Here is a 27045-nt window from a genome sequence, read left to right as displayed (position 1 = left end):
TCCGGTAGGCCGGAGTAGATAGCCAATCAGGTGGACTTTCTTCCGGAATTGCGATTTCAATTATTTACCTTATTGATTGAATTCGTGTCCACGCTGTGTACGTCACGATGGCAGTAAATTGCGAATTTAAAGAGCGCGAAAGATTGAAAACAAACGGAGCTCTCGCCGAAGACGACACCAAGGATGGACCCGTGAAGCTGAAGAAGCAATTGGGACTGCTTAATGGCGTCGGCATAATTGTCGGAATCATTATTGGCTCCGGTATATTCGTGTCTCCACGTGGTGTCCTCAAATCCTCGGGTTCCGTGGCTCTGTCTCTCTTGGTGTGGGTGATGTGCGGATTCTTGTCGATGAGCGGAGCGCTCTGCTACGCCGAGCTCGGCACCATGATCCCGAAATCCGGTGGCGAGTTCGCTTACATGAACGACACTTACGGGTCGCTCTTCGCTTTCCTATATTTGTGGGTCGCCCTGCTGGTTATAATACCGACAGGACATGCTATATCTGGACTAGCCTTTGCCGAGTATGCCTTGCAACCTTTTTTTCCGGATTGTGACCCTCCGTACTTGGCTATAAGGCTTTTAGCTTCGACTGTGATATGTAAGGTGTCACTTGTGTTTCATTCAATTGTAATATTTTATCTGTGTTGATAAAAAAAACATTTCAAGTTCTTACCATGCATGTTATGAACAACACAAATTTATAGATTAAAAGTGTGATTATAATATACATAGGGTACTCGGGGGGGGGGGGGGAACTTTGCCGATATATGATTCCCTAATGGCAGCAAAAATCAACATGTAGATGAAATTTGAGATATTGGAGCTGCAGAGTATGTGCTCAAGAATGAGAACAAAAACCTAGTTTTCGTGGTTATGGTTACAGCGAAAATTTTTTGAAAAATTGAAATGGTGACACTCACTTTTATGCAACGCAAAGTAATTGGTGTAGTGAAAAACCATGAGTGGCATTGGAACGATACCTGTAGCACCGTAAACACTGGCGCAGGATGTAGGCAAAGAAAGGGGATTTCACGAAGAGGTTGGTGTGCTAACCCTACAGTGGGAGACTTTCTGCGGTAGAAATGTGATCAAACTATATCTCGAATTTCATTTGCATTCATTGATTTTTGTGGCATCTAGGGTTCTCGTATATTGGCAAAGTTATTTTATGAACACTCTGTACGTATGCAATTTGGAATGACTTGTTATATCTTGTATGTAGTGGAATCTCCATAATAGATATTCCCGTTAATGCATATTTTTTAAATCTGTCGAAAAGGACCTCAATCTATTTTGCTATATGTTAATGTACACTCCCGGTTAGCAGACAAAAATTTCAGTCCCGTGGTGTCCGTTATTGAGAGGATCCGCCGTATATTTGTGTATAAACCAAATAATTTTACTCAAAAACCTGTTTTTTATTCACCTGTTTGCTTATAAATGGTTAAGTTTGCAATGGTTAAATTTCAACCAGAGAATTACTAGTTACTCTTATAGCAGGGGTACACAACCTGTGGGCCAAATGCTATCTACAAAGTAATTTTATCCACCCTGCGAAAGTAGGGTCCCTCTAGGCCAAGCAATACATTGAGGCACACCTTCATGCTAGACACAATTGATGGTAATCGCTTTGCTATACTAGGTCATCGGGGTCCCCCCCAAAGTACCAAAAAACCCTGCTCAAAAGGCAGGACTTGATAAATCCCAGGTCGCCATTGGTGATTTAAAAATTGGTATTGGCACCAAAAAGTTTTTATATGTGATTACTATCGTGGGCAAAAGAAATATGCTAGGGTCCTAAAATATTTGGTTAGCAGCTAGATTTTTTCTCAATTTGTCAAGCCCTAGCAAAAGGTATTCCCAGACCTATGAATCCACTCGTATTAAATTAAATAGCTTGTAAATGGTAGCTATCTCATATCCAGCTAATATTAAGCAGATACAAGCTCTTTGAATGGGGGGGGGGGGGGGCATCTTATTGGATGTGTACTGTTATGCATCAATGAACCTCTCTTCTAATTATATGTAGTACAGATGGCACACACTGGATACCAAGCGAAGATGATTTCGAAAAAAAAAGAGTCAAATTTCTCTGTGCGGAATCGAACCACCAACCTCTCACTGTTCAGGCGAGTGCTTATTAATTTACAGAGGACCAACATTTTTCTAACCGTAGAACAATATGTTCCTTGTGCTGCACGGGACTGTGTACATCTCACCATCTGGATTCATGCTGTTGCTGAGTTGAAGGCTGTCTATTGTGCTGTGATGTTTAGTCCAAGGAACATAGACTGTTCAAAGGTTAGAAAAATATCTGTCCTCTGTAGCTTAATGATAGAGCACTCACCCACGGACAGTGAGAGGTACTTTTCTTTCCAAAATTATCTTCGCTTTTTGTCCAGTCATCTATACTTTGTATGGTTTGATAGTCAATCTTCATCCTCTGCCTATGCTGCTAATACACTTTTTTGTAATTTTAGTCAAGAGAGGGGGGCAGTGGCCTCCTCCTTTTTACTGCCTATGTGATTGGGGAACTTGACTCACTTGGTTGTCATTGATTCACTAAAAATTCTGTCTTGTTGGAAAAAATTGGGGAAAATTGGCAGGTTGAAAAATTGAGAATTGGTAAAAAGTTTTGATTATTTTAATAACTTCTATATCTTAGAAAATATAATTTTTACCCTCTGAAATGTTCCTAATTTCTTGTGGTTGGTTTATCCCCGGGTCCTCCTTTCTGGCTAGTCTTGCATAGTCCTTTCATCTCTTTCCTTTCAAATCGAACACAACTCTTTATATTTGTATCGTTATAGCCCTTTCGTTATAGCTCAGGGAAAGTGTTTCCTTTGATACATGAGGATGGGTATTGTTTAAAACTGCCTTTTCTGCCAAACATTTTTTTTTAAATGACGCATAACACTCTTCACAAAACCACTTCTCTATTATACTGGAATTTGATTCTGAATTCTGGTAAGTACAGATAACATGTAGTAACGTAACACTGGCATGTTCCAAAGCTCTCTGATTAGTTCACAATGACGATTTCAGCCGACCTTCGTTTGACCTGCATCAGCAACTCTTAGATGGAATTGTTGGATGGCTCAGCCATATCACTTTTTTTTCTTTTGAAAATGCTGAACATCAGTAACGAAATTGTAATGCTGAATTATAATTGGAAAAAAAATGATTTTTAAACATTTATTATATATTATTTTTTTGTTCTTATTTGCAGTGCTTTTAGTTTTCGTGAATTGTTACAATGTCAAATGGGTCACAAGAGTTCAAGATAGCTTGGCACTTACAAAGTTGTTAGCTCTGGCAATCATAATATGTGCTGGTATAGTCTTCGTGTGCATGGGTAAGTGACGATATCAACAGAATTTTTAATGGCATTGCAAATGGTAGTTTGATGCATTTGTTAAACGTATAAATCTTGTGTGATTTGTTTTCTCAAATTATTTGAAATGACAATGTATTTTTTGTTACTTAAATTTTCCTGAATCTTATTTTTTGATCTAAGTTTTAATTTTCGTCTTTTGTGAATACACTTTCAAATTTCGCTAAGTAGGTATATTTTCAATGCCAAATGTGAAAATGTAGACATCAAATTGAAAACCTCTAAAAACCTCACCCATATCTCTTTTGTTTAGTGTCAATTATTATAGATAAAAAAAAAGCAATTGAAGTTTTAATGAAAATCGAACAGAAAAGTTCTGAACCCTTCTTCCAGGTAACGTGGAAAATTTCTCGAATCCCATGGAAAATACATCTTATGATGTTGGTGACATAGCTGTTGCATTTTATTCAGGAATATTCTCATTTTCAGGATGGTAAGCCAAATATTTTGCTTGCTGCATGTTTTTTTGAAAGTTATTTTATTCATTCCTAGAATTATTTTATTAATTTCTATGTGCTTTAAATTCATTCAGGAACTCGTTGAATTTCGTTACCGAAGAAATGAAGAAACCAATGAGGTAAAAATATAAGCTTTTATATATAAGTGAGGGCTTGACAAATCTGGAAAAAATTTAGGCACCAATAAAATTTCACAGGAGCCAAGCATTTTCCTCTGACAAACTGAATTTAAACTAGTGTATTGTTTTACTTCTATGGGACTTTAGGGAACCCTTTCCCAGTTAGGAGACAAACTGACATTATTTCAGAAAATTTTGTGATGTCCTCAGACTTAGATTCAGTTATAATACACACACACAAAAAGAAATAATAATGAAGTGTCAATATATATTTTTAGTCGCCGTGGGGACCTGGCTCCTGATATAAGTTAAATCAAATTTTTGTTTTTCATTTCAATAATTTTAATTTTTTTTAAACTTAGTTGTTTTTATTAAATCTGTTAAATTGTAGCCTAGATATAATTTATAAAACTTTTCTTTGTCAAAAACTGCCACTAATGCAAGTTACTCAGTTTCATAAACAAGTTTTCTATAGTAAAGTCGACGTTCATTATAATGACCCGAATCATTCGTCAAAAATGATGTTATATTGGGTGGTCATTATAATAAAAAGAAAAACACATAGTATAGTCAATGTAGGAAAAAAATTGAGACTTATTTCAGTCATTTCAATGAAATGGTCGCTATGGCATTGGGCCGTTATATCGAGCATTGGCCATATATTGTCATCCCAAGAAAATTTTTTGAACTGAAACTTCTTTAGCCAGGGGAGTGGATTTTTGTGGTGGGGGGAAGAAAATTCCTCACTGAAAGTGAAACACTTTCTTTTTTCTCAAAACTGGTTCTGTACAATAACTGTTTGTGTGATGAAGTTCTCCAGGAGTAGATGGGAACAAAGACAGTTTATTACCTTTCCCTACCGCTCATGATGCTGCACGAGAGTATATTTCACGTGGGAATGCAAGTTTTGTGATGTTACAGTGCTTGTTCCTAATTGGCTGTGCTGTCATAGCACAGATTACATCCAGAGTACTTCACTTTATCCTTTTCTTCTTTCTCCCTTACTATTCACTCCTGTGCTAGACTTGCACCATTGTGTAATTGATTATTTTTAGGAAACATACAATAATGAATACCATTTCAATTGATAGAAAAGCAGTTGCAGCATGTATAGGAAAGACTTTGAGAAATCACTTTAATGATTTCTTTTGCTCTTCTCATGGATCTGTGCCTTGGTAGAACCATTCTATCAACAATGACAACATAATTGAATAAAACCATGTCATTTGATATTTGTTTATTAAAATATTATTTTGGTGCTCGTGTAATCAAAACTTCAGTTCTTTTTAAGTGTAACATTCTTTTGTACATGTTTAAACTGAAAACTTCAGTTTTCTTTGTGTGTAACATTCTTTTGTAGATTTTTGTAGATGTTTATTATCATATAAAAATTTTAGTCCCAATAAAAAGAACCCCCCCCCCCCTCGTAGCAAAACTAAGTTACAGCATATTTTCTTATAAAAGCAATACATACCTGAGTTCATTCATGAATTGATCATGTTCACATTTATAAGATTTCTTAGTGAAAATACAAAGTTTAAAAATACTCTTTTGAGTGAAAGTTCGCTGGCATGACTCGTTAGCCAAAGCATCGCAAGTTGAGATACAGTATTAATTGAAAAACACTTCCTTTCCACTGAATCATAGAATTATGCATTATTACTGTTGCACTAAGAAGGTGGGGAGTTTCATATCCAATCGGCACTGACAAGCATCTGTTAATTTTTTGTGTTGTCTAATTTAGAGTCATATCAATTTGCACATTAGTCAGTCCTTCAATTTTATGTTTGATTGCGATATATGTATGATAAGATATACAGGGTGATTATAAAAAAACTATCCCAACATATGGGTCCCTAACTATCATACCATTCACAGAAACTGAATGAAATTTTGGCATAAGGTATTTTGAGGTATGCGCTCAAGAATGATATGGAAAACAACAGTGTCACTCAAACAGTTACGGTTACAGTGAGAAAATTTCGAAAATATCAAATGGCAACACCAAGTTTTTTGTATGGGAATGCGATCTCCATACTGAAAAACACTAAATAGCATTGGAATGGCACCTGTAGCACGAAAATGCCCGGAGCTAGGCAAGGAAAAAGTAAAAAGGACTTTGCCGTGCACCAGAGCATTAATGTTCGTTTCATTCGTCACACCGTTTCTTTGGCTGAGATCCCAGCCTGATTAGTCCTCCACAAAATGAGAAGAAACCAAGAAATGCAAATTTCAGGTTCTACGTAAGACACAGTCATGACTGACGTCGTCACGCTAGGTGAAAGAAAAGGCACTGCAAAATGCGAGCCACGTATGTTGCTTTCTGCCATTCCGAACAAGATGCCGCTTTCAGGGAAAGAACGTGGGGAAATCATAAAGATTTATTGCCTGAATGGACAAAATGCCGCAGAGACATTGCGTGTTTACCGCAGAAACCATGGATTACGGCGAGGCCCGTGCACTGTCAAAGCTGTACGGGACTTGATTCATAAATTTGAAGAAACTGTTTGCACATGCGATTGACCTCGGTCTGGACCACCTTCCGTTCCCATGGAAGCTGTTGCAGAAGTTCGTCAGACGATAAGCACAGTTCGTCCCGCAAGTGCACGCAGTGTTTCACGTGTTCTGAATCTGCCGAATTCAACTGTCTGCAAGATTCTGCACTCTGTTCTAAACATGTTTCCGTATCGATTCCAGCGTGTCCAGATGTTGGAAGCGGGAGACTATCAATTACGGCTGGATTTTGCGAATCAATTCCTTATCCGGTACGATGAAGATAGCAGCTGGCCTTTACGCATTCTGTGGACAGATGAGGCTCATTTCTCGTTAACTGGTAACGTGAATTCGAAAAATTGTGTGCACTGGGCAGACAATAATCCACATGATGTGCTTGCACGTCCATTACACGAGGAAAAAGTGACTGTGTGGTGTGGTATAACGAGTATGTTCATCCTCAGCCCTTACTTTTTTGAAGAGGTTACTGCCGGTGATCTGCAAACATGTACAGTAACGAGTGCTCGCTATCTGGACATGTTAGCACGTTACGCGATTCCAGCATCGCAACGGCAAAATGCTCTATCTGAAGTTGTGTGGATGCAAGATGGCGCTCCTCCACATGTAGGGTCTTCAGTCAAACGTGTCTTAAGTCAACAGTTTGGTGACAGAGTTATCTCCCGTCATTTCCTGTTTCCGTGGCCACCAAGGTCTCCTGATCTCACACCAATGGATTTCTGGCTGTGGGGATATCTGAAATCCAAAGTGTATCAGTTTCGTCCGCAAACTGCATCTGATTTGAAAGATGCTATCAGAACTGCGATTCAAGAGATTCCTATTGCCATGGTACGTGCTGCAGTGCTATCCACCATCTGCCGCATGCAAAGTGTCATTGTGTGTGAAGGAGGTCATGTGGAAAATTTGTGAAACACAATAAAATGCTTTATTTTATGCTGCTTCTCTGTCCTTATTGGTTGTCCTCACTTTTAGCCTATCTACCGCCGGTGATTTTCATGCTACATTTGCTGTTCGAACGCTATTTAGGGTTTTTCACAATGGAGATCGCATTCCAATACAAAAAACTTGGTGTTGCCGTTTGATATTTTCGAAATTTTCTCACTGTAACCGTAACTGTTAGAGTGACACTGTTGTTTTCCATATTATTCTTGAGCGCATACATCAAAATACCTTATGCCAAAATTTCATTCAGTTTCTGTGAATGGTATGATATGTTAGGGGCCCATATGTCGGGATAGTTTTTTTATAATCACCCCGTATGTTACTGCTATGTATATATCCATCACATTTCTACAATATTAGCTATTGATCCATTTATAAGCTACAAACCTTATGTCAGCCCATTTGCAGCTTTACAAAGATATTTACTGATAATCTGAAATGGATTCCACCTTGTCTATTTCACACTTGTAAAAATACCAGGCACTGCTCAGATTTTTTCTATATACCATAATTTCTTGTGTGTTATCCACAGATTACATGGTAAAAACATCAAAGTTTCGTAGTGTAGATTATCTTCCACTCTGAGTTATCTGCAACTTTTTCTCTTAGGTTATGAGGATATAAGTTACATTTTAAATTATATTTAAAACATATGCATTTATTACATTACATTTTATAAAATTTATTGTTCCCCCAAAGATAATAGATTGCCTGTACATACCATTTAGGAGATGTATCTCACATATCAACATCATCATTATGTTTGATATAGCAAATCAAACATGATGATGATGATGATTACTACTGGAATGCTAACTAACCATGTTACCTTCCTCTTTTTCTCAACAATGTGTCACCTGTAGTATACATTGATTTGTCATTCAGTTTATACTGACCTGATTGTTATGAAAATGACTTAAACGAGCATATCAAGGATATTAGCTATACCTCATAGTTTAAACTAGGAGTTGTGACAAAAGCAGGAAAGGTTGGAAACCATGAAGCCAATAATCAAATGTTAGGCTCTTCTGGGAAGAGAACTTGGTTTGAGACATCTGACAAAAGTAACAGAGCCAGTCGTCAATTTTAGAGGAACTCAGTGTTCAAAAATTCGAAATCCCATTTTGAGGATTTCAAATAAATTCACCCCAATTTTGAAGACCAAAGTTTGGGGGAACTTTTTTTAGTCTGGTGAAAATACAAAAATTACTATAAAATACCTCCTTTTCTTTGTTCATTTTAATGCAATGAATACAATCTGCTGTACCTTCTTATGCAATGTAATTTTTTACTCTTTGTATGATTTGTTTTTAAATTGTCAAATCTTATTTGCTAATTTTAAAACAAATTACAAGCTTTCTTTACATTCTTGTGCTCTCAGATGTAACATTATTATTCTTGTGATATTTCATATCAATTTTTTTTTCAATTTCTTATTACAAGAAATATTAATTTTTGTTGAAATAGTTATACATACACCATATAACCAAAAAATTAGAAACACCCTGCTACTCACCACTAATATCATGTGGGACCTCCTCTGGCTTTGATAACAGCAGCTATTCTAGGCATGGACTGTACAAGTTGCTGAAACCGTTCAGGAGGAATATTAGCCCATGTTAATAAAATGGTAGCTCTTAATTCCCTTAGATTGGAAAGTTGTGTGTTTCAGAGCTTTTAATAGACCGTTCAATCTCGTCCCACAAATTCTAAATTGGGTTGAGATTGGGTGACTGAGGAAGCCATTGAAGCTCTGAATCATGTTCCTCAAACCGATCTGAGATAATTCCAGCCCTGTAAGAGGGTACATTGTCCTGCTGGAAATAGCCATCATCATCAGGAAACATTATGGCCATAAATGGTTGCACGTGGTCGACAATAATGTGGAGGTAGGCGCTGGCATTGATGGATGTTTCCAATGGAAATAAGGGACCAAGAGTGTACCAGGAAAATGCTCCCAATACCCTGATTCCGCTGTCACCCGCTTGAAGAGTTGTCATGTTGCATGTGGGATCCATGGCATTGTGCTGCTTGCTCCACACACAGATCTTGCCATCAACATCATGGAGAAGAAATCTTGACTCTCATCAGACTAGATAACTTTCTTCCATTCATCAAGTGTCCAATTTTGGCGTTCTCTAGCCCACAAAAGCCATTTTCTTTGGTTTTGCCATTTTCTTGCTCCACACATGGATCTTGCCATCAACATCATGGAGAATAAATCTTGACTCATTAGACCAAAAAATTTTCTTCCATTCATCAAGTGTCCAATTTTAGCGTAACTCTATCCCACAAAAACCATTTTCTTCAGTTTTGCAGCAAAACCAAAGGGACTGTTGTTGGACACAACTTTTAAAAGTTGTTGTTTTGGTGTTGGCTTGTTTTGTTTTAAGATTCATCTTGTAGAGCTAACAGATATGCTCTGCGATGACCATGAGTGGTATTGCATTGCAATTTGTTGTGTTGTAGCTCTTCTGTTGCTGCACACAAGTGCATGACAGTCGTCTGGCACCTCTGTCATTCATGAGTAATTTCCGCCCACTATTCTGCTTTCTGCTGGAAGTTTTTTTGGCTTAGCTGTCATTCTTTGAAGCTGCTTCAGAGATACTGCAACTGCCCCTTCTGGTGCCCACAATCATGTGGCCTTCAAAGTCACTCAAATCTCTTGTTTTCCCCATGAACAACAAATTACAATAGTAAATTTTACTTCTGACCAGGAGAAAGATTTTTTATCAGTTAATCTTGTTTATTACATCAGTGCACGTGCTGCATGGATTAGATGAAGTTTGAGTGAGGGGTGTTCGTAATTTTTTGGCCACTGAGTGTACATATATACTGAAATTCTACTCTTTTTTTTTTTTAATTTAGAGATTTGCCTCTGGCTATATATATTTCTCTCCCTCTGGTAACATTTGTCTACCTGTTGACTAACGTTTCATATTTTGCTGTATTGTCACGGAATGAAATTCTAGCATCAACAACTGTTGCTGGGGTAAGTTGCATTTCTGGTTTCATTCCATTCATGGCTAGTGGTCATTTGTTTACTTTTACTGCACCACAGTCATTTTGTGCAAATGAATTTTAATTAGGTAGTGTCCTGCAGTTTATAGAATTTGATTGGATTTCTTTCATGCCTGTCACCCAGGGGTTGATGCACTCGCACCAACTCTCACTGGTTAGTTAACCGCTGGTGTGAGGACTTCTATTGAGAACAAAACAATTGTGCTGAATCCATGTATTAATGTCACAATTATGTTGCACACATCATTCTATGAAATTAATTTTTATTAATGTCAGTGCATCTTTCATGTAACAGACATTCGGGGACAAAGTTCTTGGCTCGATGGCATGGATCATTCCAATATTTGTAGCAATGTCAACTTTTGGAAGTTTGAATGGTGGAATTTTTGCATCTTCTAGGTAATTATTGTATGATATAAAATCATTGTTACTTTTTAGACAAATATTAACCATGCTATCTCATTTGTTATTTTTTATGTTCAATTTTAGTTTGTTGAATTAAAAAAAATGCTGAGGAAAAATAAATTTTTATATATCCATATATACACCCAGTCCTTGGTATAATGTGAACCTCAGTCCACTTATAACATCAGTTTTAAAGGTTTCTGCCAGCATAATCAACTAATTAAGCTTACTCATTGAATTTCTCTGCTTATTAATTGATTTTTGTTTGGTCTCAAGGGGCAACATTACACTGAAGTCTAACTGTGTTGTACATGTAAAGTATGATACAATCATGCAAATATTTGTTTTATTATGTGAAAGATTGCAAAAATATATTTAATCACAACATTTTCTACAGTAGTGATTGAATATCCTTTTTTTAAATTTTTTTATTTTGGTTTTATACATGTGTGATGTGATATTTATAGAATTTTGGATGTAAATGTTATCCAGTTTATTTTTCCCTATTTGATTTCCTTCTTATTTTCTATATTTATATTGAATAAACTTTTTTAAGACAAACCACACTGTGAGAAAACATGCACTTTGGGAACATCCCTCACAGGAACTTCTAACAAATTTGTGCTTGTCAGAATGTGCTGTGTGTTTCTTGTACCTGGCATCATACATGACAACTTCTACGATGTCTCTCAATGAATAATAACTTCAGCATGACAGCTTATCTGTTCGGAGCTTCAAACTTTGAGTTGTTACTGATGAGAATTCACATACTAATGCCAAAAAATCTGACTATGCCAAGTGAGGTTTGCTATAGTGTGAAATAGGAATATTATTTTTGACCATTCGGAATCGAACTGAACTCTAGTAGTATACATCACACTATATTTTCTGTCAGTTCAATGGACATGTATGTGAAGTAAGAGGAATAGCAGTTACCATACTTATAATTTGGTGGTGGTTGGAGACGTGATAGTCCAGAACCCCTATAGATTCACAGTTCAGCCTCATGATCTTTGCATAGAAAAACATCAGTATGGATGCCTATATCAACAATTTAGATGTTTCAATGCTGAAATATGGAAGTAGTTTAGTGAGGGTCCATTTTTATTTTACCAAAATTGAGCTTCTATGCATAAAGTATGGGTTATGCAGAGCTTGTGTTTTTGAAATTTGACTAACCTGCTCTGAGTCCTCATCAAAACATTTGCAGAACGGATTGTAGCATTGTTCACTAGCTACATCACACATCCTCAGATTAGTAACAGAATATCTCTTATTCTTTGCAAGAAAAGCGTAGCATTGAAACTGTAATGTTTCCAAGTGAAATGAGTAGATAACTTCGTAATGTAGTAGATGTTACTGCAGTCAAAAATTATCAAGGAACAAGTTAAGTGAACAAGGACAAGTTGAAAGAGAAGTTATGAATTAGGCAGTGCCTGCATGCGCATCAAGAGATGCCAAGAAAAGAGGGCTGCTGCTGACAAGGGTGAAAAAAGTTCATATTCAAATCCAAGATTCCAATCTTATATTTATGATTATGATTGGTCAAAAATGATCTACTCAATTTTGTGAAGCAAAAAAAAAGTGTTTACGTATTTTTATCATACAGCATAAATTTTTAATGTTATACTGATTGAAATAACTGATTGAACTGCTTACTTTTACCTCACTTTAATGACACTAAACTTTCTGAATTTTCTTCCTTCAGATGCTACTTCTATAAAATACCATTATGGTTCGCTTTCATCTCTGCCTTCTGATATGGTGGTATGTCAATCATGCATGTTCCAACACTTTTTTCTGTGTTCTTATTCATTCGCATCACTTTATAAGCTGGGAGTGAAAAAAATAACCCATTTCCGCCATATAAATCAAATGATGAGTTCGGCTTGCTACCCTGCATTCCCCCATACATCCGCTAGCTTATAGTTGCTGTTTTCATTTTCTGCAATAAATCATCAGTAATAATAAGTGATATGCATGTAAATGTTTAAAAAATAAATATTCATAGGTAAATTTCTTGCAATTTTTTTTAATATTGCTATACTTTCAAAGTGCTGGAAAATTTAAATTTTATTTTTCTGTGACTTAGGAGCGCGGTTCCCACTTTTGATCTTCATTACCCCAAAATTTTCTATTTGGCTAGTATGTAAAATGATTGAATTTAACATAATGAGTATATTCACCCATCAATGTTGCCTTGAAGCACATTAGATTAACCACCCTTTTCACCCATTCGGCTATACATTTATTTTGTCTGGTTTATTGAAATTGCTACAATTAATGAAAAGCCAGTGCAAACCCTACCTTGGCAAAAAAATGGAGGGTTTAATTTTGATGGGAAGTGTGGTTAGATTTCCTTTTATACCATATCTTATGCATTTCAGTTATTCTTATCTTTTATATCCTATTCACTTTCTATTTTTGTTATTTTTTCTTTTTTATATCAGACAATTAGAATTCTACAGATGAAGCTGCCTTAACTGAATTTATTTTTGATAATTTTTAAATCGTTTTTTTATGTCCAAGAGATTGATTTATATTACTCAATTTATTTTATTTGTTCTCAACATTGAGTCTGAATGTTTTACTAAAAATAGAAAAAAAATTAATTTTCAGTCAAAAACATTTTCATAATTTCTGTGATTGGTCATTTAATATTGCTAATATTAAAATGTGTGGCTATACATTTAACATTTTTCAACATACAATTCTAATTGATTTGCAGAAAAAAAGTTTTGTCATTTCATTTTATTGAACATTCAAAATTTTAAGTATAATAACTATTCACTTGCTCATCAGATAAATTTTTCCATTGTGCTACAATTTATATTGCTGTTGCTCAATTAGGAGTATTTTATATATGCAGGCTATCCCAAATTGTTTGTACAGCTGATATCTCTGTAACCATTGACTTTCGAAACATACTTTCAATTACAAATATTTTTTCAATGATGTGCAGTTACTTAAAATTTCAAAATTTGTTTCAGGGGTCATATACATGAAAAAAAGAAAACTTTTTATGCAGTCCTAGTGTGCTTAAAAACTGAACTAGAAACTTGTTGTCCTGTCTTTCCTGATGCCAAAAACAAAAATCCACCTTTCTAAGTGCAATATTTATTGAGATATTCAAATGTGAAAAAAATGGAGGAAAATTAGGAGAAAAAAAGCATTAAATGCAAGTAAAATGGTTATGTTGAGCTGTTTCTTTTTTCCAAATTTCTTCCATTTCTCTAATTTGAATATCTCAGTGACTAGTCACTTAGAAACGTTGCATTTTTTTTTTTTTTTTTTTTTTGGAATCATGAGAGACAGAGCAACAATTTTCTAATTTAGTTTTTGAGCACACTGGGACTTTATAAAAATTTAATTTCCTTATTTTCTCATGTATACGACCCCCCAAACAAATTTTGAAATTTTAAGTAACTGCACATCTTAAACTTTTATGATCCAAAGTATGTTTCAGAAGTCAACAGTTACAGAGATATCTGCAGTGCAAGCAATTTGAGATATTCTGTATGTGAGTATTTTGTTGTGACTTTTATAAAGGTTTTTAGTTAGGAGTAACAGTTATTATTTCCAATTAAGGATATTTTTTGTTGGAGCACGGGAAGGCCATTTGCCATCTGCTGTAGCCATGATCAACATCGAACATCTTACTCCAGCCCCCAGTTTGGTGTTTATGGTAAGAATGATTTTTTTCATTACATGGAATATTTAGCGCTAATAATGGTAGCAAACATGATTATATCTCTGATGTTGGTGATAATATATGATTCATATGTTACAGGGACTTGTAACTTTGATCTATTTATGGGTTGGCCATATTTTCTTTCTGATTGAGCTGACATCCTTCACTGAAGCAATCTTTCTCACCCTAACAGTTTCTGCATTATTATATCTTAGATGGAAACATCCTGATTGGAAAAGGCCAATAAAAGTAAGTGATGATTTTAGTTTAAAAAAAGTATTTTTATATGTGAAAATACAAGTACTGTTTTCTATTGTATACTGATAGTATTTGATTCATATTGTATTATTGGGATCAGTTGTTGGCATAGCTGTCATTAGCAGAGAGAGGAAATTACAATTGAACCTCTTGCAACTTGATATGGCTAATGTTGGGGGTAGGGGGTATTGAGCTATAGTCTAGTTCAGTGATGAGAAAACAGTTTTTTATAGGAGTGGGCCAAAAACTGTTTAAAAAATTTTGATAGGCCAATATAATTTATTACAAAACTCAAGAAGGATTCAAAATACAGTATACATTACTGTCACTTTAAAATATACTGCAGGCCATATAGTACTTCAAAGTAGGCTGCAGTTTGACCACCACTGGTCTCATAGTTGAGAAACATTCGTCCAGACCATTCATTCCAGATTGTTAGGAGCTGTTAGAACCAGTGGATGAATAAAAATATGAGTAAAGACTAGGGACATCCTCAACTGAGCACTAGTAGAGGAGGGCATCTGCTTCTCCAATAAACATAAACAGTTCCAATACTTTTATTCTGCCATCCAAACATAGGTGGTACTATTATTACACAGGCCAGTCTTTGTTTTCACCATATTGGACATTTGGCTGAAAGGCATTTGATTGTATCGCACCCACAGCATGTGTAGCCATTGATAGCCATCCACCATTGCTTATATCCTCCACGGTATCATTCATGATGTAAATATATTTTTAGCCTCCAGACATGGTTACTTACTGTATAATAAGGGGGATTGTTCCATCAACATATTTCCACCATTTTGCCAAACTCCAATCACTAGGCTTTTCACTAATATAACACGTGGGACTATCTGGAATTTCAACTTTGACAACCTATAAATTTGCATAATTCGAATGCCTTGGTACACTACTATAGGGATAGATATTCTGCAAGATAATAAACAGGGCCTGTATTCCTCCATGCCTGCCCATATTACTTCTTATATTCAGTCTAAAGATAACAGAATGCTAACAAACCCCCCCCCCCCATTTCATAGTGTTCAGTTTTCCGTAGCAAAATAATTCTCTTTCTCTGATATCAATATATTATTGGTGTTAATATTACAATCACAAAGTTCTTCACAAAGATTTTAAAAATTCCAACTTGGTTGACAATTTGCATTTATTTATTTTTGACAATGAGTAAAATATAGAGATAACTAGTAAAATGTGTAAAAGAGTATGTAGGTTTTTGTATTTCCTGAAAATTTAGAGCTCAGCGGACTTTTGCTCAATCAAAATTTCTTTCTTTTCAGGTTAACTTGTTCTTTCCTCTACTATTCATGTTGATTGGAATTCTTATAATTGTGTTGCCATTTCTTGAGCGGCCTGTGGAGACTGGAGTTGGATTAGCAATAACTTTGGCTGGTGTACCCGCTTATCTTGTATTTGTTAAGTGGCACAACAGGCCATCTGCCATCGAAAAATTTTCAGGTAGCTATATATTTTTTTGATCATGATAATATTTCAGTTTGAAGTAGTTGTAGTAGTTAATAATTATTTGCAAATTTAGTACCTTTATGTAAACATGACTTGGTTCTTTTGAATACTAGTGAAGTCCCAATTAAGTTGATTGAATTTGATTTAGAAAAATATTTATGTGTCAGCGATAGCTGCGATTTGTTATCTCAAGAGAATAATTGTGCTGCAAATTTAACAATTTGAGGGAATCAAGTTATTGTCTGCATTGAGCATTGTGCATAAAGAGCATTAATGGTTTTCCATAGCTGCCAAGTCTCCCGAATTTTTCGGGAATCTCCCGAATTTTAGCTTCATCTCCCGACCTCCCGAAAAGTTCTTAAATCTCCCGAATTTTTACAAAAATTGTAATAATCCCTAATTGTCCCTAAAAATTTCCTACTTCATTGAAAAAAATCCCTAATTGTCCCTAAAAATTTTCTACTTCATTGAAAAAAATCCCTAAGAATTTTCTTGGGAGGGAAAAGGCTTTTGCTTTTATTCTTTTTCCCTTTTGAAATGACGTCACGCGCAGTAAGTGGAGAATAGTGGGAATTTCTTCTTTTTATGAAAGTTTTGCAGTGTGAACCCTCTAATGGCAACAAGAAAAGTTATTTGTCTTATCGTGCAGGGAAATAGCTTAGCAGCCAATAGTCCTGGATAATAATTGAACGTTATAGTGGCGCATATGGGCAAACCTTCCTCTTTGTTGTTGAAGTCACGTACATGCAGTAACGAAACATGGATACTGATAAGCCGAAAAAGTATTTAATTAATTTTAAAAATACTTATTCCAATGAATTTCCTTTCATCAACCGTTCCAAAAAAGGGACGACTTTTGCTTTTTGTACAGTTTGTGTTACAGATATCAACATCGGTCATGGTGGAAAGAATGACATCATCGTCCATGTGAAATCAAAAAAACATCAAGCAAGTGCCAAGAAAAGTCAGTGTTCTTTAAAAATTGACTCTTTTTTTCCTTCATCTTCCGATGATTTTGGGGTCATTCGCGCAGAATGTTTGTTCACATCATTTTTGATTGAACACAATTTGCCGGTCAGCTGCGCCGATCACGTAGGACCATTACTGAAGAAAATGTTTCCGGATTCTGAAACTGCAAAAAAGTATGGATGTGCTCGCACAAAAGCAACAGCTATAATTCGCGTGATTTCTGAAGAAGAACAATCTTCATTAATTGCGGTTTTACGTCAGAAACCGTTTGCTATAGCTACCGATGGTAGTAACAAGGATGACAAACTATATCCCGTTGTTGTGACGTATTTCGATGAAAAAACTTTGCAAATTCAAAGTGATTTATTGTGTGCTCCTGTTTTGAACGGTGATGCAACAGGGAGAAACATTGGCAATCTTGTTGTTGACAGTTTGGTGTCCAGGGGAATTCCAATAAAAAATTGTATTGCCCTAGGTTGTGACAATGCAAATGTGATGATTGGGCGTCGCAAAGGTGTTGCGTCAGTTTTAACTGATCATCACAGTGAAATTTTTGTATTTTTGATAACAAAAATGCAAAACAGCCTCGTAATACAAAACAGCCTCGTATTGTAAACAGCCTCGAGTAAAAATTTCAAGGGGAAGGAGCGAAAAGGTATAAAATCAAAACACAATGAACAAAAAATTGATACACCCAGAAATCAAAAAGAGCGTGTCTTTGAATTTCTTTTATCAGATCTGAATAAGGCATTCTGTTTGTTCTTGAAAAATATCATACCTGTATTGGAAAGGTTTTGCTCTATTTCACAGTCACAGTATCCTTTGATACATGTTTTACGACAAATAATTATAGATCTTTTTAAGGAGCTGCTCTCGAAATTTGTGAAAGCAAATGTTGTAAAGGAAAATAAATTTCCACTGCTTGTGGATTACCATAATCCTGAAAACCAAAAAAAAAGATCTTGAGATTGTCATTGGCAGTCTAACTTCAAACTTAGTTTCGTCTTTGCCAGATAGAGATAGAGCATTTTTCTTTTTGAATGTAAGAAAATATTTTGTTTCTATTTTGGATTACATTCCCTCTTAATTCAGACGTTTTGGTCAATGCTGAAGTAGCAAATCCAGGAACTATTTCATATTCTGACTTTTCAAAGGTCAAGTATTTTGTTGAAAAGTTTCCTGTCATTTCATTTAAGAAAGAAGATGAAACTATGGAAAAGGTCTTGGATAATTTAGAGTCCCAGTTCTGTGAATTGCAGATGGAAGATTTGGCTGACTTGTTAAATAACAAAAAACGAGTTGATGTTCAATGGACACGGATTGGTAACATCACAAATGCAATCGGGGAAAAAAAATATGAAAGACTATCCAAAGTGATGCTGTCCATACTTGTAATTCCTCATTCCAATGCTGAATGTGAGAGAATTTTCAGTCAGGTTAGAAAAATAAAAACTGACTTTAGATCATCTCTTTCTAATGAGAACCTGGAAAGCTTACTTGTAGCTAAACATTGTCTGAAAACTAAGTGCTTTCAAAAAGATTTCACTAATGAATTTCTGAAGAAAGCTAAGTCTGCTACACATGCACAACTTCACTTTTAAGTCAAACCTTTGCATTGTATTTTTATTTTCCTGTAAATTTTTTCGATCCAAGTATTTTTTATAAAAAATTTTCTTGTTAAAAGTCCTTTGACTTTTTTTTTTTTAAAAAGAAAGCATTCCCACTTCTGAGTAATAAATTTACATTAAAGTACTTTTTCTGAAGAGGCTGTATTTAGTATTTTAAAATAAATTTTTGATATTCTTTCTGTAAATGCTGCTTTAGATCGCCATTGAAATTTTGGCATCCACTTTCATTTGTTTTTTATGTAGGGATTTTGTTTTCAAGGGTTTAACTTACATGTGGGGAAAATCCCTATTTTATTTTACTTCAATTTTTGAGTAGGGATTTTATTTCCTACAGTTTAACTTTTATAGGTGGAAAATCCCTATGTTATTTGGAAAATCCCTATGTTATTTGAAAAATCCCTATCTTATTTAAAAAATCCCTATTGTATTTATTTATGGGTGGTTTTAGTAGAAAATACGGGTTCGCGCGAAAATCTCCCTAATTTTCATTTTCAAAAGTTGGCAGCTATGGTTTTCTATTTTTCGTTCCTGTATTGGTTTCTGTAGTAGAGTTTCAACTATCAATATACCTTTCTGGTACTCTAAACGTGCTTAGTGAGGTCTAAGAATGATGCCACCAGCCAGAGTGGTTCCTGAACATCCTGGGATTGTCACCGGGCAGGGTGCTGTGAGATGTTCAAAATTTCTTAATCTCATTTCTAAAGGTGTCATAAACATAAATATAAGAAATCCTTGATTTATATTTGCGGCTTCCACAGGTGTCTGCACCTATTGTTCTCTTCATGAAGTGTTTTTTATCCATTTTATCCAGAACCTGTGCATGTGGGAGTATATTCCATGTACCATTATACCTCCTTTTAAACATAGTTTGAAAATTCTTGAATATATTTATCCCGAAGATTCATTGAATTGTCTAAATGCATACTGCCATCCTTATACAACCTGGCTTTTCATGGCATGCTAGAAATGTACCAGACCGGCCCCCCCCCACTTTTAAAAAAGCTGGTGTCCCTTGAGTTATATACATCATACCGGTGAATATAGTATCTAAGAATTACACTGAATCTGTTATACTCAAATTTTTTGACATTTTTGTCTCCCTCCTTATTTCCCAGTATGCTGACTAATGGGCGGGGAGGGAAGATATAGTATCTATGTCATTAATTGATTACCTGGATTGTTTGTTGTAGTTATGTTATTGCTCAAAACATCTGCCTAATGTTTTGGACATTATTATAAATGTTTTGGGTTATAAATGTTTAATGTTTTGGGCTTATTTTTGTGTAGAAAAAGTTTTAAACAGTGAATGTGTCATCTATCTTTTGTGTATTTATGCAGAATTTAGTACTAGGCTAATCCAGAAAATGCTATTGTGCACTCCTCAAGAAGAAAATGACTGTATTGACGGCCATAGCTGTTTGAGTGATCCTATGATATCAAATGGGAAGAACATAGATGGAAAAAACGAGTGAAATCTTGCTATGCCTTCATTTTGAACAACAGTTGCATGACAATAATGTATATAAATCAGTATTATTTTCCACCAAAATTTCAATTTTCAGTAAATTAAGTCATATTTAATAGTCATATTTGTTGCCATCCATATGAGCTGGTCTATCCTGAGGAGCCAATACTTTTCTTTTTTAAAAAATATTTATCACCTAAATTAGCCTCAAATAATGTCTACAAACATATTACATTTATTTATGAATGCAAAAAAAATAATCATAATTCACCATTCAAGGTTATTGTATTGAAATGTGCACTGAAAAATGTGGGGGGAACCAAAGAAAAATAATTATGAAGCAAATATTTGTCACCAGCATTAGGTGTAACATGTTGCATGTTACGTATACAATCAAATCTTGTTTACATAAAACTCAAGGTCCCGCCAAAATTTTTCATGTTAATCGATAAGCATGGCAAAGAACAAATTTTTGACATTCTATTTGTGTTAGACTGAAATTTAACATAGTATAAATTTATACAAATATTATTTACTGAATTAATCATCAAGTTCTTTTTTAAAACACTTTTTTTTCATAATTTTTACAATGAAAGATTTACATGCAACCAGAATTCAATCACTTTTTTAAACTACTGTCGTTAATTTCATTCAAGATTTTTTTCTTAACCTCAAGAGGAACTGGCTGCTGCCTGTGACTCATGGTGAATGGACAAGTGTCTAATGATCCACAGCACATGCAGAGTGCTGTAGAGTGACACGAAAAGGCAAAGATAGATGAGGCAGCAAATTTTAAACAATCACCACATTTAATGATGAAAAACACAACATTAAATAGGATATTTATAAATGAATAAAAATTTCAGACGATTACATGACACAATGATCAACCACTAACTATGTTCGACATGAACAAAAAACTTGCAAACAGCTCTTTTCCCTCCGTCTATACACAGGCTCAGAGCCAATAAAGCCCTTTCCCCAATCAATGACAACCAAGGTTGTGCCTTCACTGCTCCCCGTTATTAACTCACGCAACCCTTACCTTTTTGCAATTTTTCTACACAGGAAATTTGTTTTATTCAGGTTGGCAAATCCTTTCATGTTAATCATATTTTTTTTAAACATTATACTCCAGAGAATGACGGGACTGAGAATTTTTTTCCCATTGACCTTGGTTTCATGTTTCATTAACAAGGTTTGACTGTATACATGTCATCCAGCAGCAAAAGTGTTAAATTGAGGGTGAAAATGACTGTTTTTTGATGTTGTATGGTGCACACGCATACTCCTTAGTCAAGTTCTATTCTTTGACAAACTTTTAATTAAGGTGATTATACAATACTGAAACTTGTGTTTAACGATACTTTGTGCACCGAATACTGTTGCAAGTATTTATTTAACATTGTTTTTTTTTTTTTTTTTGTCTAAATATTTATTTCCTTTCAAAGGAGAAAATAAGTCTATAAAATAGATGAGGAAAATTAAATTCAGTGATATCTTCTCTGCAAGATTATATTTGAGATGATTGTTGACTATTTTTCAAGTTATTGTACTTTCCAAAACATTGATAGTTTCCTATTGATCAATCATTGATTAGTGTAGGGAACGTTCCAGCATTATTCTATTCAATGGAATATTATTCCAGTGCTGGTGTTCCAGAATTTGGTTCGTTCTGATGTAAGAAATTTGTTCAAGGATACAGTCGGACCTGCTTATACTGAGTCACTTATTTTCACCAAAATTTTGCTAGTTAAATCTGGTCACTCACTAGATCCTTTTTCAAATCAAATAAAATAGAATTTCTGAAAGCTCAGTGCTTATAGCCAGTATATATAATATTATATCTATTTGACGTGTAAACTATTTTTTTCACCTTTTTCTATTAACTTGATTTTTATTTTACTTTGACAGTAAAAAATTTGCTTTCGAAAGTTTTTTTCTCAAAATAATAAACACAGTACATGGGGAAGCAAAAACTTGGGTGATGATTCTCACGCTCAAACAAATGTAGATAGTATTGGAAACTGAGCAAGGGCTAAATTAGTCTTTTTTTTTTTTTTTTTTCAAATCTCATTTTTCAGTTTCTTGTCTGTCTTCATTTTCCATGATTATTCTTCCTTTCTAGATAAAGTGTTCCTGCAAATTGTTGTCTTTTCCTCTTCCTGTCCATTGACAACAAACCTAAACAGGCAGCTGACAAACCTTTTGTCAAACCATTTGATTGAAAGTCATCCTTCGTCAATGTCCATTGTTAAATTTCTACATTATGAAAAGTGATAAAAGAAACTCAGTTTATTATTTTTTCTTACATTTACTTTTCATTTTCTCTCTATTTTTTCTTTTTAGATTTCCCCCTCTTGAATCTCGTTAAATCCAAGCTATCATTAAAAACCTGCACACTAAAGTGACAGATTGCAAAACAATAAGCATGTTGTACCCATACATGCAAAACTAGGAACCAGGCCTCTCCGTAGTGGCAGTGTTCATCGGGCTGGAGGGGGAAAGGGGGAATCCCTCCCTCCCAAAAAAAAAATCCACGACTGTTTTTTAAAATTCAAATCTATTTTCTTTAACTTTAAAAAAGAAAAATTGTGAATCTGGCATTCTATATAGAACTAGCACAGTCGATCCCGGTTATAATGTTCCCACTTATAACATTTTCCCACTTAGTATGATGTATTTTCGGGGTCTCAACTCTAAGTAAAATTCTTATTAAGATTTCCCTTTTAAAGCATTTTCCCACTTACAATGTTTCTTCATGGCAGTTTTATGGAAAATGTTATAAGGAGGATCCACTGTAATAATACCTGGCACTGCCTGAGTTTTCTTCATATACTGGGAGCATAAGCCCTTTATATCCCAACGGTACTTTAAAGTACCAGGTTAGATAATTTGTTTTGAGTTAAAACTGTTTTAAAAACATTGTTTTTTTGTCTTTAATTAGACCTGCAATGACCTACCAAATAATTTACAAGATAACTTTATTATCATTACATTTTTATTTTTATTTATTATAATTTCTTCTTATTCTACTTTTCACAATTTCGGATATAATGGGTTAAAAATGGCAAACCATTTCAAAACTAAGGTAATCAAAGTCAACATTTCAAAAATCATTGTTGCTGGATGGTTTTTGACTCTATTAGGTATTTGCCCAACTCTTACGAACTTTTCAAGTAGCCTATCATTTAAGTTGGGACCTGTATGCTACACATACAAAATCTGGCAAAGATTGGTATGAAATTGTAGATTTTTATAGAGAAATATACACACAAAAAATCAATTTTATATATGCATAGATGTCGAGTTTTTCGTTTTGCAGCGCCACCTGTGAGTGAAATTTGAACTTTCTCTTATTTATCAAAAGGAATTCTAGGCCATGATCTTAGTGCAAACCTCACCTTTTTACATCAGTTGTTGATTTGTTATTAATTTAAAATTTATTTTTGGCTTGATATTGATCCTTTGGAGATGCTGTCTTTGTATGATGTCATTTTTTATTTTATAGGAAAATGGTATTCAAAGGAATCCATGAACAAAAGTTTAAAAAAAAAAAAACTAGACTTCTGTAGTTTTTCACGATTCTCTGTAGTTCTGTATTTCATGGTATAAATTCTTAGAAACTGAGAATTTTGTAGTTAGTTGGCAAGTATGATACCAAACAAAATTCATTAATTTGCTTGTTGAATCCAGAATCTTGCCTTTAAAAGCAAGCTCATTTTAAGCAGGTCCGACTGCATTTTGTAATATACAAGTATATTTGTTCAGCAAACTGTGTGTGTGTTCGTGTGGTACCTACAATTCTATGAAAACATATATTATATCAACTGCTTGTCATATTACTGGTGAAATGCTCAATTTTTTTTACACTCTACAGCCTAAGTTTGGCGATGACCAACCTATTTTTGAAAAGATAGGTGATTTTTCATTTTTTTTCTAGTCATACGATTCGTCTTTACTGCCCATTTTTAGCCTTTAAACAGTTGGTTGCTTGTTGTGGAGCAGTGTGTCATCGCATATTATATGAATCAACCCTTTATTTACCATAATTAATAATATCACAAATATTCTTCTAATGATGAACAACGGGACATGTAAAACAAACTTCTATGAGCCGCCAGAAGATGGCAGGATTATTTTTCTTGCTTTTTTGTGTTATATCTTGTTATATTCTTTCTAGTAATTGATGAAAGCCATATCAATAGAACAATGTAATGATGCAGTCAAAGCTTTTCAGCAGAATTATTACAATAACCTCCCCTTTCTCCCCCCCCCCCCAACGGTCACCTATCTTTTACGTCCAAATTATAACTTCACAGGGAAAAAACCCCTATTTAAATGCTGCAGCTTTCAAAATATGCGCACACTATTTTCATTGAACTTGAATGCTCTGTATGAACATTCTGTGTTTGAATATTTCTTATCCCGTACATTTTTGCAATGCCAATTTTTCCATAATAAAACTGCAGCTTATATAGTTTCAAGAGTTAATTTTTAGCTCTTGTGGCTCATTCTATCCCACAGCCTATTCAGTAACATTTCTTTTTTCTTACTTTAATTTTGATAAACTTTCATAAAAAATTTTTTTTCTTATTTTCATTATGGTTTTTGTAATGAAAATAAGACATTAGGCGCTTATATTTTCAAAGGGGGAGCATTTTCACAATTGCTAAATTTACAGTAGAAGTAAAAAAACGTTTTTTTCTTCTGGAATTGGCTGCTTTACGAAAGTGGAAAATAACCCAACGGGTAGCATATAGCAATGGTAGAAGAATATTTAAATATTATGTTTCTTGATCAACATTCAAGGGAGTTATCTACATTTAAATTTTGAAAATGTTTCGTTTTGAAAGAAAATGTCACCTATTTATTAAAGTTGGAGATGGTTTTTTTAAGTCTGGAAAATTTCTATGCCGCCTGTGTTGATTCCAAAAGGTTCCACCTAGCCAAAGAAAGTGCTGTTACTACTCTCTCATAAGAAACACGATCATACTACTGTGGAATTTCGCATAACATAATCCTATCAGCGGCCACTTTTTTAATTTTGTCGACAGGACTCAATGTATTTTACTATCCATTAACGGACACTTCTTGTTAGTGGATAAAATTTTTGTTGGTCCCATGGGTGTCTGCTATCGAGAGGCTCTATCGTAAAATTCAACTTTGAAAGCACTCATGAAAAATATACTGTTTTGAAAAAAAAAAAATCTCTCAATGCTAATAAGACAACCGTTTGTTATGTTCCCTTTTGAATGAAAAATGCCTAACTAAATAAACAAGGTGGATATGTTTGGTAGAAATGACTGTCTTTAAATTTTAATTCCTACCAAAAAAAAAAAATATTCCTGTTTGAATAAATCCTGTGCATAATCCAACAAAGCTCATCACAAAGATTAAGAAACTGTTGAAAAATGAATTTTGAAAGGAAGTGGAAATGTTCCCTTTTGAAAATAAGCTCCTTGTGTTATAACTGAGATAATCAGAACATAGCTTTTTAGTTATTTTTCAAACTTTGCACTAACTATCCCTGAAAGCATTTATTCTTCTATTAAATACTGTGCAGGTAGTGTCACAAAACAATGTGTAATTCAATTTTACATAAATTCTCCTGTTGCAGTATTTTGCCTGTATATTTAGATCTGTTGATTTTTTCATTTAACTCTGTTTCAGCAGTTTTTTTTTTCTTTTAGATGTTTTTGTGTGAGCGGAAAAACAAAACATGTCCTTTGATTCAGCTTATTTTTTTGTTTACATTAAATTGAACAACTTTTTCTTTTACTTTATTCTTATTTTAGTGGAGAGGGAAATCGTTTTTTTTTTCTTTTCCGCAAATTTTACAAAAAGTCATTTTTTGGAGGATATTTTTCTTTTGCTTATTTATTGCACAATTTTTCTTTCTCACCTGTCTTTGTGCTTTACATTTCATTGATAAATGCTTAAAATGAACTAATTTCACACTATTTTGCAATGTGATGTGTAAAATTGTCATTAGTATACAAATATTGTGTTCATTTTGGTGCTATTTACACTTTTTTTTTCTTGAACATTCAGTTATTATTGATGCTGTATTTATGTTCACTATTAATTTTTTCAGACTGATGAACAAATTTATCAGTCTATGTTTATTTGTATCTTTTTTTTTTCTGGAACACTCACTTTTGCATCAAAAATTTTTTCTATAAAATGCACCTTTTAACTGGAGTAACTGTTATATATCAAGGCTCAAATTTATTCATTCTCGATATGACACAAGTATTTTTCTGTTTTCAAGGAAATTGGTGCTTATGATGTCTTTAATAGTTAAAAAGACCTGTTTTTCAAAGAAAAATAATGGTATTAAATATATTTATTACACCAAAATGACTTTTTCTTTCATGAATCAGCTTAATGTGAATCCATTCTAATGAACCATTATTGATTCCTTCATAACCGTTTTGCTTTTAGACTCTACTACTTACAAATTTCTGACTTTAAAAGTTGAATCCACACTATCTATGTGATATTGCTCCCCTCCCAGAAAGCATCTCAGGATTTCATTTTTCACCAGTTTCATATCAGTTGCTACTGCATTGTCAGACATTGTTATATAAGCTTTACACAATTTTGGAGAAATGGCAAGACCCTCTTTGGTGTACCGACATCAGATCCCATCTTTTCGAGCCACCGGCATGTTGCTTGCCATCTTTCCACTTTG

The 27045-nt window shown here is 34.3% G+C and overlaps 1 protein-coding gene across 1 annotated transcript; it reads left to right on the top strand.

The window, feature by feature from the left end:
• Positions 1-34: 34 nt before the first annotated feature.
• On the top strand, positions 35-26689 carry LOC149081700 (Y+L amino acid transporter 2-like). Its single transcript, XM_089237107.1, has 10 exons — positions 35-600; positions 3232-3357; positions 3730-3829; positions 3929-3973; positions 10295-10418; positions 10743-10846; positions 14441-14537; positions 14643-14792; positions 16103-16280; positions 20222-26689. Exons 1-10 carry the CDS (start codon positions 108-110, stop codon positions 20353-20355), a joined length of 1551 nt encoding a protein of 516 aa, XP_089093233.1. The 5' UTR covers positions 35-107; the 3' UTR covers positions 20356-26689.
• The last annotated feature ends 356 nt before the right edge of the window (positions 26690-27045 follow it).

Source organism: Pholcus phalangioides, unplaced genomic scaffold (assembly GCF_987345545.1).
Source record: "Pholcus phalangioides strain wild (caught in Gottingen) unplaced genomic scaffold, Ppha-v1.0 ptg000009l_1, whole genome shotgun sequence".
In the NCBI taxonomy this organism is placed as follows: domain Eukaryota; kingdom Metazoa; phylum Arthropoda; class Arachnida; order Araneae; family Pholcidae; genus Pholcus; species Pholcus phalangioides.
The sequence above is the reverse complement of the archived record's forward strand: the minus strand, read 5'-3'. Positions and strand labels throughout refer to the sequence as shown.